This window comes from Lissotriton helveticus, chromosome 9 (genome assembly GCF_964261635.1).
Source record: "Lissotriton helveticus chromosome 9, aLisHel1.1, whole genome shotgun sequence".
Classification (NCBI taxonomy): Eukaryota; Metazoa; Chordata; class Amphibia; order Caudata; family Salamandridae; genus Lissotriton; species Lissotriton helveticus.
Genome location: NC_136070.1, coordinates 916,293,864 through 916,307,125, shown reverse-complemented (window position 1 = coordinate 916,307,125; position 13,262 = coordinate 916,293,864). Strand labels below are relative to the sequence as shown.

Below are 13,262 nucleotides of genomic sequence, written 5' to 3'. Positions count from 1 at the left end.
CGTTTAGTATTGTCTGCACACTGGCGGCCTGGAACAAAGCCAGATTGGTCTGGTTCCAAAAGACCAGGAAGGCACGGGCCAAGGCGGGCAGCAAGGATACCTGTAAAAAGCTTCAGGTCTAGGTTCAGTAACGAGATTGGGCGGAACGCAGAGCAGTGCGTGGGTTTTTTCCCGGGTTTAGGAAGCACCACCACTTCAGCGGCTAGCATGTCCGGAGGTATGGCTGCCGCCCCCTCGAAAGAGTTGAAGAGGCGAGCAAGCGCCGATTGAAGAGCTTATAGAAGCCCGCTGAGAAGCCGTCTGGTCCTGGGGATTTAAGTGGGCGCAGTCGAGAGATGGCAGCTAAGACTTCTTCCTGGCTTATGGGGGCATCGAGAGCTTCTGCGGTAGATTCAGGGATCGCGGTGATAGCCACAGTATTTAGGTATGCCTCAATATCCCCGGATGGGACTTCCTCCCCCCCGTACAGGGAAGCGTAGTATGAACGAAACGCCTCGGCCACTTGGGCATCGTCTGTGAGCACTTCACCGTTGGTGCCAACTAAAGTGGTGATTTTGGCCCGTTGGGTCTTGGCCCTTAGAGCACTGGCCAGTAGACGCCCCGTTTTGTTCCCTCCGACATAGTAAGTATGCCGTAGGCGGAGAGCTGCAAATTCCGCCCTGTCTGTATCCAGACTGGCGAGTTGGGCCCGAGCAGCTTTTAGCTGTTTCCACACTCGAGGGGCACACGTGCGACTGTGTACCCGTTCCAGCTCCGCCACCTGCGCCGTAAGTTCCTCTCTCTTGCTTTTGCGGTCTTTAGCTTCCGCAGCCGAAATAGCTATGAGTTCGCCCCGCACGACCGATTTCAGAGCCCCCCAAAGAGCCGTCGCTGAGATGCCCGGTGTATCGTTGGTAGATAGGTAAGTGTCTATGCAGTCCCCAATACGTTTAGTGACATCAGGGCGCTGTAGCAAGGGTTCGCGGAGGCGCCATGGGCCTCGGGGGCGGCGGGGTGCGCGGAGAGCGAGGGAGAGTTCCACCGCGTCATGGTCAGTGAGGGCTGCGGGTGTGATGGTAATGTCCTCAAGGGTTGTAAGGAGGTCTGAAGAACCCAGGAAGTGGTCAAGCCCGGCGTAGGTGTGGTGCACATGCGAGTAAAACGTGAATTGTGAGGCAGTCGGATGACGGGCCCTCCAGAGGTCTACCAAGCCCCTTTCGGATAGCCAATCATGTCCGGCAGATGACAAGGCCCCAGCGTCTCCGTAGCGGTGGCCAGACCGATCGGCATGTGTATCCATAACAATGTTAAAGTCCCCGCCCAGGAGTAGGGGTGTGTGTGGGGTCTGGAGGGCTTCGGAAATGGCGCCTTTTAAGAAGGCCTCCTGACCTGTGTTTGGAGCGTACAGGGTGCCGATTGTGAGCGTTGTGTCACCCACGGTGAGAGTGTATGCCAGGAGGCGGCCTTTGATTTCCCCCACCTTGCTACCCACCCTCCCTCTAAAGGAGCTAGAGATTAGGATCGCAACCCCGGCATTCTTTGTTGGAAGGGAGGAAAAGAATTGTTGTGGGAAGGCTCGCGAGCGCATTCTGTGCCAGTCCTTCTGGAGGAGATGCGTCTCCTGTAGCAGGCAAATAGCGGCTTCAGAGTTTTCCAAGTAAGAGAGAACAGCTCTCCTCTTGATCGGGTTGTTGAGCCCCTTCACATTAAGCGTTATAATCTTAAGGGTGTTGTCTGTCATCGCGCAAGGGGTGTGTGATGCAGCGCTGGTTGGGCCATAGGCACGTCAAGGGAGCACGTGGCGGTTCTCGGTGAAGAGCTATGCAACTTTAAAGATTTCAGGTAAGTAAAGTAACTCAAAGCACTGCTGGTGACATGCAAGACCAGGTGAAAAGTCACAAGTTCGGCCGAACGCAATGGGGTGTGTTCTGGATACAAGAACCAAGTTAGTCCAGCTGAAAGAGTTACCTTAAAAGTCCAGCGCGCAGAGTACCATTCACGGTGGAAGGGGCTGCAAGGAACAGAGTTGTGGATGGTTGTTAATGTAGGGCAAAGAGTGGGCCGGGTGTTACGGATGGTCATTGCTAGAGCTTAGCACTGGCAGCTGCAACCCCTTATCAGTGCTGTAGCACCAAGTGCTGCTCATGTGCTGACGGGCATCAATGGCGGTTGCTGTTGCGCTAAATGTCAAGTTCACCAGAGCTTCGCGTTGGCGCGTGCCACGGGCAACAAGATCTTGGTGCAGACGAGCACTATCGCAAAGAGCTCATAACTTCATGATTTCTCCTTTTCTTGAGTAGAGAGAGCTCAATTTATGTCACAGCAAGGGCCCAGGATCTAAAGGGCTCCTCTTTGGGGATAAGGCACTCACTCCAACAGAGGCCACTAGGGCTCAGGTAGGTCCAGGCAGCTGGGCAGTTGAAGGGAGCATCTGGAGTGTGTTATGGCCCTTTAGCTCAGAATAGGAGGTCAGACAGCCGACCCTGGGAGTCACTCAGCCTGGGATGAAGGGTCCAGTCTTCATTCTCAGCAAGCAGGGCAGCAGGCAGCAGTTCAGCAGAGTGGCAGGGCAGCAGATTAGCAGTCCTTCTAGCAGCAAAGCAGCACAGCAGTCCTGCTTCTGTAGTATCCACAGGTCCAGAGGTATACTGAACAGTTGGGTCCATTATTTATACCTTGTGCCCAATTTGAAGTATGAAAAGTTTCTAGAGAATTTCCTTTGAAGTCCTTGAAGTTTCCTGCCCCCTCTGCCTTGGCTCCAATATGGGTGTATGAAAAATGCAGTGTTTAAATGCCCTTGGTGTAAAGGGAGTGCACAAGCGATTCAGTTGCAAATGTGGCTGTGTCCTGTCCCCCCCCCCCCCATCCTGCACGTTTATGGCCCATCCAAGCACAACTAATCCCTCTATTGTGTGACTGTCTGGGAGGAAAAAACAAAGTCCACTGGTCAACTACACCCAGTAATGTGACCCAGGAGCAGGCTGCAGGCACCAAATGGTTGGGACACGAAAATGCTAACTTTCTTAAAGTTCACAAAAAACGGTGGTGACAGAGTGCACACCTTCTTTTCCATATTTCAAGAACGTTCATGTTTATAAAGTTTTGCGTGCTGGCCCGGAATCGTGGACTGTCCTGCCACGTCATGAAACAATTCACTCAAGTATGTGGGGGCGGGTTTGCACCCCACTCCGGACGCACAGCGTTAGGAGCATAACAAAGATGCCAGAGGTTAATCCAATTTGTCAGTGTTATTTATTTTCATTTCGTCTTTCCATGTGTAACATTTATCATGGTTACTCAGTCACAAGTGGGAAGCACTATGTTAACATAAAATCCTTAACGCTTTAGACATGCCTTGACGAGCCTTGTTCTATAGCATGGAATGCTACATAGATTCTCCTTGATTAAGTCTTTTTCACCCAATGCATTTCGTGCCGTTCATGGCACTTCGTCAGGGGTTAAACTACAAATTTAAAAACACAATTATTAGGCTACATATTGAAATGATTTGTGTTCATCATATTAAACATCCTATGTACAACATATCAACAGTAACTGTTTGAAGCTAAAGTTCACCCCGTGGTCAACGTTTTGCCCGCAGAATTCATGATGATTGATAATATAAGTTAAACTCCCCTTATTTCATTACATGCTTATTGTCAAATGATCCCCGAAAATGCGTTCAAACTGATCCCATCAAACAATATAAACGCTCCCTTGTTTGTCCCTTGAATTCCTAATTACCAAGAAAGTTACATAAGCCCATACCTCGAGTGTTTCAATGACTGCCTCTTCTCATTTCCAACTGCATGCTGAATGTTCAGCCCTCTCCTTCAACTAAAAACACCTGTGTTGTATTCTCAGATTCTCCTATTTTTATCAAATCCCACCCCTACAGTGATCAAACTAAAAAACCCACAATGCACTATTGTTGTGAAAATACTGCTGCTATCCGTATCCACCCTGCAAAATCTCGTATCGTACCCTAAATTTGACATTATCAAAAGACCTGTGTCCTGGATGTTAACTTATAGAATTCACCGCCCACCCATAAATGTTATTTATTAACGTTCGTCACGACTAGCATCAAATAATAACTAACTGCATTCTGTTATTCGTACCAAGGTAAAACATCACATCATTCAATCACTACAACAGATATTAATCCACATTGCGTTTAAAAAACGTAGTCCATATTAATCATTCAAATGGAGGTTGTAAAAGTCATCCCACAAGTGACGAAATCCTTTGGTTGGTTTGTATGTCTGATTCCATGGGTGCTACTCGTCGAGAGGACAGAATAACTTTGGTTCACAAAAAACGGTGGTGACAGAGTGCACACCTTCTTTTCCATATTTCAAGAACGTTCATGTTTATAAAGTTTTGCGTGCTGGCCCGGAATCGTGGACTGTCCTGCCACGTCATGAAACAAATCACTCAAGTATGTGGGGGCGGGTTTGCACCCCACTCCGGACGCACAGCGTTAGGAGCATAACAAAGATGCCAGAGGTCAATCCAATTTGTCAGTGTTATTTATTTTCATTTCGTCTTTCCATGTGTAACATTTATCATGGTTACTCAGTCACAAGTGGGAAGCACTATGTTAACATAAAATCCTTAACGCTTTAGACATGCCTTGACGAGCCTTGTTCTATAGCATGGAATGCTACATAGATTCTCCTTGATTAAGTCTTTTTCACCCAATGCATTTCGTGCCGTTCATGGCACTTCGTCAGGGGTTAAACTACAAATTTAAAAACACAATTATTAGGCTACATATTGAAATGATTTGTGTTCATCATATTTAACATCCTATGTACAACATATCAACAGTAACTGTTTGAAGCTAAAGTTCACCCCGTGGTCAACGTTTTGCCCGCAGAATTCATGATGATTGATAATATAAGTTAAACTCCCCTTATTTCATTACGTGCTTATTGTCAAATGATCCCCGAAAATGCGTTCAAACTGATCCCATCAAACAATATAAACGCTCCCTTGTTTGTCCCTTGAATTCCTAATTACCAAGAAAGTTACATAAGCCCATACCTCGAGTGTTTCAATGACTGCCTCTTCTCATTTCCAACTGCATGCTGAATGTTCAGCCCTCTCCTTCAACTAAAAACACCTGTGTTGTATTCTCAGATCCTCCTATTTTTATCAAATCCAAATTAAAGTGCCATTTTCTGAATTACGACTTAAATTCCCACTTTACTATTAAATAGGGCTTTTAATTACAATTCTTAAGACACTAAACGCGACATCCCTGACTGCTCCCAGTTGAAAGTTATCTCTTGTTAAATGTAATAAGGCAACCCAATGTTATCCTATGGGAGAAGGAGGCCTCACAGTACTGAAAAACGAATCTAGGATTGTTTCACTAGCAGGACATGTAAAATTGAAAAGCACATGTCCAACTTATTAAATACACTGCACCATGGCCTACTCGCTACTTAGGGACTACCCAAGGGATGACGTATATGTATCAAAAGGGAAGGTTTAGACCTTGTCAAAAGGTTTATTGTGCCAGGTCGAAATGGCAGTTTGAATTGCACACACACGCTGCATTGACAGGCCTGAGACATGTTTAATGAGCTACTTACGTGGGTCGCACAATCGGTGCTGTAGGCCCACAATTAGCTTTTAATTTACCGGCCCTGGGTACATGAGTGCCACTTTAGTATGGACTTACAAGTTAATTAAATGTGCCAATTGATTGTAAGCCACTTTCACCATGTTTAAAGGAGAGAGCACAAGCATTTGAGCACTGATTAGCAATGGTAACGTTTGCAGTGTCTTAAAAACTAACAAACGTGTTCAGAAAACAGGAGGGTAAAGGAAAAAAAGTTTGGGGATGACTCTGCAGAGAGGGCCAAGTCCACCAGCAATCCATCACCTTACCGGCTTTCTTCACCCCTCCAGAGATGAGGAACCACTCCATCGGCTTGACCCCAAGAGGGCATTACATTTTTACAAAAGTCGTACAAGATATATCAGGGTGTAGAATACGATGTTTGCTGGCTTCTCTGGGGTGAAGTAGAGGAAAGCGGCTCAGAAGAGGATCATTATTAGATGGATTGTCTTATGTATAAAGAACTTTTATGGGCTGGCTAAGAAACAGCCCCTGGAGGGCTTAAACGTTCATTCCACCAGCGAGAAAGCTGCACCACAGCACTGGGGTGTGAGTATTTCACATTTCCATGCTACTAAGTGGGCGTCAGTCCGTACTTTTATAAAGCACTACTGCCTACATTGCCAGGGCCGGCTGTCGTGCAGGATTCCTTGGTATGAGCCATTCCATAGGCCCACCTACTGGAGGAGTATTTATTTACAAGGTGAGGATTCTGCAGCTAGAAATATCCATCAGAAGAAAACGTTATTTGCCTTCAGTAACGCTCTTTCTGATGAATACTCCATCAAACTGCAGATTCCTCACTGGCCCGCCCTCCTCCGTTTTCTATGGAATGAACTTTTCTGGTCCAGACTAATAAAGAACCAATCTAGAGATCTGCACACTGGCATATTCTGATTTCAGAGGCTCCACATCCAAAGGTGCAAACACGTTTCACAAACAAACTGACGTCAGTGCTCGGATATGACACAGATGTGGTGGGCCTAATGTTACATCTAGGGTTGGAAGGATCCAACTTGGAGCAGTGCAATGCCACCTACCGATGCGCAAGGGAGTTGCTATGAAAAACTTCTGAATCCAGTCTGCTGCCTGGGGAAATTTGCCAGGTGAGAAATCTGCATTTAGGCTATCCACCTAAAAGAGCGTTACCAAAGATAAGTAACTTTTTCATACATGCCCATGGTCATGTCATCAACTCTCTCTTGCTGCCGTTAATGATGCTCACTCTTTTCCCCGCAGGGTCCATGCACTGGGAACCAGCAGAGCCTAGCCCACAGCCGCTTGTGGGATGCCGTGGTTGGCTTTCTCCACGTGTTTGCCCACATGATGATGAAGCTCGCTCAGGTACAGTCACCTCTTCCCTCAGCGAGGGCTTAGGGAACACAATGGATTTCTGCTGCTGATGGGCCTATGATCTCTCGGCTTCCAATAGGCCTTAGATTCCATGCCACACTGCATTCCCGAGGCCCATCCCTGTAAAAAGAGATGAAGGGGCATGGCGTTCCTAAAACCAAGCTCCAACTGTCAGAAGTTTCCAGGAGGGCTCAGGCCACCTAGTCATTAGTTAATATTTGTTTTATTTGCTATTTATGAGTTTATTTAAGAAATTGTGCTCAGAATTGGCACCTTTTAAGACAGCACAAAAAGTGGGTCAGCCTCCTAGAGGAGTCCCTCTGGGCGCGTAAAATCACACCACCCTTCTCATCTAACTTTGTGTATGTACTAATTCTGAACTGCTCTCTAACTCGCCTGTGAACAACGGCTGTACCTTCTGGGGTTTGGTGTTCTTTTGGTTCATTTTTGTATTCCCGCTTCCACCCTTCCTTTATGAGTCTGAGCCCACTCACCCCCCAAAGCCCAATGGAGGTTGCCCCACAAAATGTAATCTAAAATCTGAATTTACGAAAGGGTGTAGCCTAAATGTCCACAAAAAAACACAGTATGCGCGCAGCGCTTACCTCTCCTCCACTTGTCATCAGCTTGAAATCCTTGGAAGTCCACTGACAGTTGGCTTTTTCTGTTCTTTAAAATCAAACAGGTTTTATTGTAAGGAGAAGTAAAATAAGTGACATAAAATACAACTTTGTGTGCACACCACATACATGCATACACACTCGTACATGCACACACACATACATACCCCTCGCCCCATCTGCAGAAAGAATGGGGTTGTGATGTGAATAAACACGGGGTATGGCAAGTTTTTCTATTTTTTATTGGCAAATGTGAACCTTTGAACAATGGATCTGTTTAAAGAGGCATTACCATGATAATAATGAAGCTCAGGTGCAGAGACTTTTCTGAACTGCCACCGTTTTTAGAGATTTTTAGGTCTGGGATTAACCAAGGACTTTTGAATTTATTACATTTATATGTATAATATATGTATAATATACTAACTTATTGGGGCCTTTATCCTGCCCTGTTCATCTATTGGTCTGTGTCAGTCACATTTTTGAAGAAAGCCAGACTCTGGCCCTATGGCAGTCCCCTTAACTCCCCTCATTAACATCCCTCCCCAACATAAACAAAATAACGGAAGGGTGGAAAGGGCATGCACTTCGGAAAAAATACAAAAATGCTGTTAAAAATGTTTCTAAATGACATTTTTATTCTGATGTGTAACAGATGCCCAAAGGTGGAGGACTGCGAAATGGAGTAAGACACTTTCTGTCATACGGCTGTCATTTGATACCCTGTTTGCCGTCCATGTTCGCTGCTCCTTGCGCTCTGTTTCTGTAGCCCAAGCCTGTGTTCCTTCTCCTTCTTTTTCCTCTCTCCCTTCTTGTACACCAACACGAGCCAGAGCTTTGTGAAGTCATAGACACTCATCCTTTGAGAATGCGAGTTAGTGTTTGTTGTCTTTGTGAAGCTTATCCCACTCTGGACTCTAGTAAAAATCCAGTTGTACTTCTGCATTTTTGTGGTCTCCGAACTGCTAGAGGTATGCGTTTTTAAAACGCACAATCACAGAATACTAAGCCGACTGCAATGTAACTTTCTAAATGTAACTCTCTAAAAAGCCTGTGATGTTGTGTTGACTCTTGATGAATTATTTTCCGAATACCCAGTTATTATCGGCCTTTTACGTCAAGAATTTTCCTACCTACCTTCGAGTCACTACAATTTCCCAGGTTTTTTAGAAAGAAAAAATCATGTACCTGTAGTCCTGGTTCTGCATCGTAGGAATCGTCATTAAGATCATAAATGCTTAAATAGTTCCCCGCTGCTTGCGCGGGCCCCGGAACACCTATCTGTGTAGGTATTGTTCAGTGAAAATGACAATGCTGAATGTATTTATACATGAGCGCATGTATAATCATAGACAGCGGAAGTCTGTCAGAGATATTATTTTTCTCCTGAATGTCCGTGCTGTTGCCAAAGTATGCCATATTTGGCTGTGTAATGCAAATTCCCCTTTAAACATTTTGTACAGGAAGGTAAAAATGCAGCCTGATAGACTTCCATGAAGAGTAGAGAAACAAGCATTTGCAATGCAATAGGTCTCGCATTTGTGAGAGTTAGAGCTATTGGCGTTGTAAATGATAATGTTTTTTACCTATGTGTTTTGTTTCGGAGTGGATTGGATGTGGTGTGGAGTGGAATTATGTGGGTTGTATTAGAATTGTTTGTTGTAAAATTGTTTGTTGTGTAGGGTATTTGCGTAGAGGAATTATGTGAGATGGGGACTAGTGATGAGAGCTGCAGAGAATAGAAAGAAATGAATAATGAGAGGGACGGGTAGTTTGTGTAGGAAGCAATTATTGAACTTAAGATAGAGGAGCAGAAATACTATATGAGAAAGATAGAAAAAAGGGGAGAGCAGGCCATAGACACATAAAGAGGGTGGTTGTGTGTACGCAGAAGACTCCCTAAGAACAGGAGGAGAGCGTTGGTTTGAAGGACACAAACTTTGAAAAGTTACGGGATAGAATCTGTGCTTGAAGACCTGAAGTTAACCACATGAGAGAGGTGGGAATAGTGCACGAGAGAGCGACAGAGATAGGTAAGAAAGACTATGACAGAGAGAGAGAGAGGGACAAGTGGAAGGGACACCTGGGGGGAGAGACGAGAGGTGTAGTAGTGCACAGCGTGAGGAGATAGAGGAAGGTAGCCTGTGTGAGTAGACAGTATAAGAGGAGACAGGTAGTGTGAGGGAGGGATGAGAGAAGGGAGTGGTATTGCCAGATGAGAGTGGGTAGTGGGAGTGTGAGAGATATGAGAAGGGAAGTGGGTATGTGAGGGAGAGATGACCGTGTCCACATGGGACAAACAGACGCGGAGCACTATCAAAAACTGCCAAGTGAGTAGGAAGAAGTTTCCTAAATCTAACTGTTGTCATAGTGTTGTAAATTTGTGTGCGTTCTGTGTGGACTAAAGTATAATTTCAACAATACAAGTGCCACTCATAGAATGCAATTGAGAGGATATACAGGCTGAACCAGGAGTGGATTACTGGTGGTGCCACCGGTACACAAAAATGGCAGTTTTAGATACAATTAAAAAACGAATCGACTTTTACACAAAAGCAGGTTGGCGAAACATTAGACCATTTCATTAAAAAAATACACGCGTCTTGTTTTACCTCTCTTTAAAACCTGTAGCAGACAGGTAACAATTTACTCTACGTATCAGGTTTTCTACCAAGCTGCAACAACTGCACAGTTCAAAGCAGAGATTGCTTATCAATCAAAAAAGATGTGCCTAATAAGTTAAACCTGCATGCCTCGGGATATGTTCTATACAATGACCAGGGTGTTAAGGAAAAATCCGATTTCCTTCAATGTAACAGCATCGCACTTGTCAACGCCACGGCAACACGTTTGAGCATGTTTGGTAAACCACTAATTGTACGAACACACGTGTGCGTGCGCCTAAAATTCAAAAGCTTACCGAGTTCACATTGAAAGGCTTGCTGAATTCACCCACAAACATAAATGTTATGTTTAAAAAATCAGGACCTCCTATTTGCCATGAATTCCATGAATACCGTTTGGCATTGCCCGCTACCAGCAGTACGACTCTCTTCTTAAGAGCTCAGGCACCATGTGCATCTTTTCAAACATGGGATGCCAGTGCTGGTGATATATGGTGGTGGCGGCAACTCCTCCCCTTCGCAGCAGCCCACGGAAAAAGAGATGGCTTTCCCAGGTGAAATGGATCCCTTTCCAGATGAGCCTGGCACTAGTCAGCTCTCACTGCCTGCTCCCACTGCAGCCAGACACTGAGACCCACTGTGTCGCGTGCTGTGGCTCTTATCCACACCTGGCTGTTATTGAACCCTTTCGCCTTGCACACATCCCATCACAGCCCCAGAATACATGAGAAGAGCGGAAAGCTAGCTACGAAAAGAAAACCTCAAGAAACCACAATGAACCAGCGTTTTCAAGCAGGTTTCCATCATATCACAGGGTGTTGCAGTGAGACAGCGTTATATATGGACAATATCGGCACTGCTTGTCGATGTATATTTTACATGCAGGGGCATGCAGTGTCGTTCCCTCACATTCACTGCCCACAAGAATATATGCCCTCTGACGGCGGGGTCTCTGGAACACATACTGCAGTCACACGATGTGGTGCTGGAAACCCAACCTGTTTCAGCCTGCCCCAAGGACGCCTCGCCTCCCCACCTGCTGTTAGTTAAAGTATGTTCATAATTATTAAAAATAGAGGTGGGCGAGCCACCCCGTGGATATTAAAAGAAAGCCGCGGCCACCATACTTAAAGATAAAGCATGGGGTGCTGCACTGCAAAAATTACAAAAAAGAGTTCTCCCCAACAACAGATGAAGAATGCAAGCAGAAGAAAACTGTACTTGGGCAGTGCTCCTCTGTGAAAAACGGAAGTGAGGTATTGCTGCCCGAGCCACTTAGAAGGCAGCAAAGAAGAGGGACACTGGACTGAACCAATAGTAAGCAGCAGGTAGGAGCAAAGTCCTTTATTCAATACAACGGGTCTTGCAGACAGTGCACACCCGCTGCCTAGGCTCGACCTAAAAATAGACCTGTCCCTTTCAGAACTAGGAATGCTCCTTCACCCATGACTTCAATGAAAATTCCTATGATGCAGAACCAGGCCTACAGGTATATAATCTTTTCTTTCTAAAAAGCCTATGCTCTTACATTGACTCTTTTAGCATTATTTTCTGCTCACACAATAATTACCAAGTTGCCATGTCAGGAATTTCAGGAAATGGCCTGTCTGCTTTGTCACAACTTGACTAATAATGCTATGTTGTTAGCATGTATAAGGCTTCTTAGTGCAATAGGTTATGCATTGTCACAGCTGGGCAACCTGGATAGCTGTTAGTGGCATGGCTTAGAACTCTGGATTTTGCATTGTTGGAAGACATGAAGACCCCCAGGAATTGGTATGGCATATTGTGTGATGTATGTTTGTTGGGTATGAGCTCCTGTGCATTTTTGTGGATGTGTAGTTCATATTCGGGGTATGGAGCATGCCAAAAATGTGCATGTGTGATGGAAGCCATGTTATATGACTGAGAGATGTGAGCTGTGGAACTGATTATGAAGAATTTGATTCTCTGGCACTGTTCGTGTTAGCACTGTGTTTAGCAGTATGCTATTTTCAAAGTGTTGTCTTGTACTGAGCTGGATGAGGTGTCCTATAATTTACAGACCTCTTTCTTGTGACTCTGGCACCCTCTCAAACCATGTCCTTGTCTTTTCTCTCTTTCTTCTTCCATCTCTTTTCCCCGAGTAACTGTTCTTCTAATGCCCGTCTCCTCTATGAGCCTTTAAGTGTGGTGGCGGCGGCTGGAGATGCTCTCCCACGTCTGTGCACTCAGAGTCAATGCTTTCTGTGTGGCTGGCTGTGGTCAGCCCGTTTTCCTTGCTGGTCTTTCTTGGCTAACAAGGAGGGGGGAGAAAAGACATCCCAGGTGTAAAGCAGAGCTTCTGAGTTCTCCAGCACATTTGTATGCTGCATGCGAGCGATGAGGTAACCGGGAAGTAGAGAAGAAATACTCAAACACAGCACACATATCACAAGGCCAATGTACTTTACATATAGATAAGTTGTGTCATGATGCCTGATCTAGATATGGGTGGAAGTAGAGAATCCTCTTATTCATGGAGAAAGTTCTAAATTCCTTGTTGGAGAATTTTTGACAGTGGAGAATCCTCTAGCAGGAAAATATCCACTATCCTCTCACTGTGGTGGAATAAATTCAACCAGTGAATTCTCCAGTGGTTTAGCATTTCCTCCACAAATCGTAGGATTATACACAACTCGGAATGGTAGCTGATGATTGAGGAAATCCACCGGAGGCCTTTTCTGGATTAAGCACAAAAAAACATAAGATTTTCCTTTAACACTGAATCAGGTCTTTAATGTGTGCAAGGACTGTCACTAACACAAAATACATCAAACTACAGTACCATAATGTTGGCAAGGAATGCAGCGCCCTCCTATGGCGTGAAAGCATATCCAGACACATATGATGCATGCACAAACCTATCATGCACATTTATGCAAAACATGTATAAAATGTGCAAGCCCACAAACACACGAGATGCTTCTAAACAGATAAGCAATGCTGGTACAAGTGCAATAAAACATGGAAATGAAAACACATCACATCTTGGCCATAACATTTGGATCTCCACGCCACACGAAGGGATGGTCT

The 13,262-nt window shown here is 45.3% G+C and overlaps 1 protein-coding gene across 1 annotated transcript in view; it reads left to right on the top strand.

Moving 5' to 3' along the window:
• RYR1 (ryanodine receptor 1) overlaps positions 1-13,262 on the top strand; it is a 1,073,089-nt gene that overhangs the window by 948,018 nt on the left and 111,809 nt on the right. Inside the window, exon 86 of the mRNA XM_078661091.1 lies at positions 6,851-6,955. Within this exon, the coding sequence (XP_078517217.1) occupies positions 6,851-6,955 (105 nt within the window). The remainder of the gene's footprint in view (positions 1-6,850; positions 6,956-13,262) is intronic.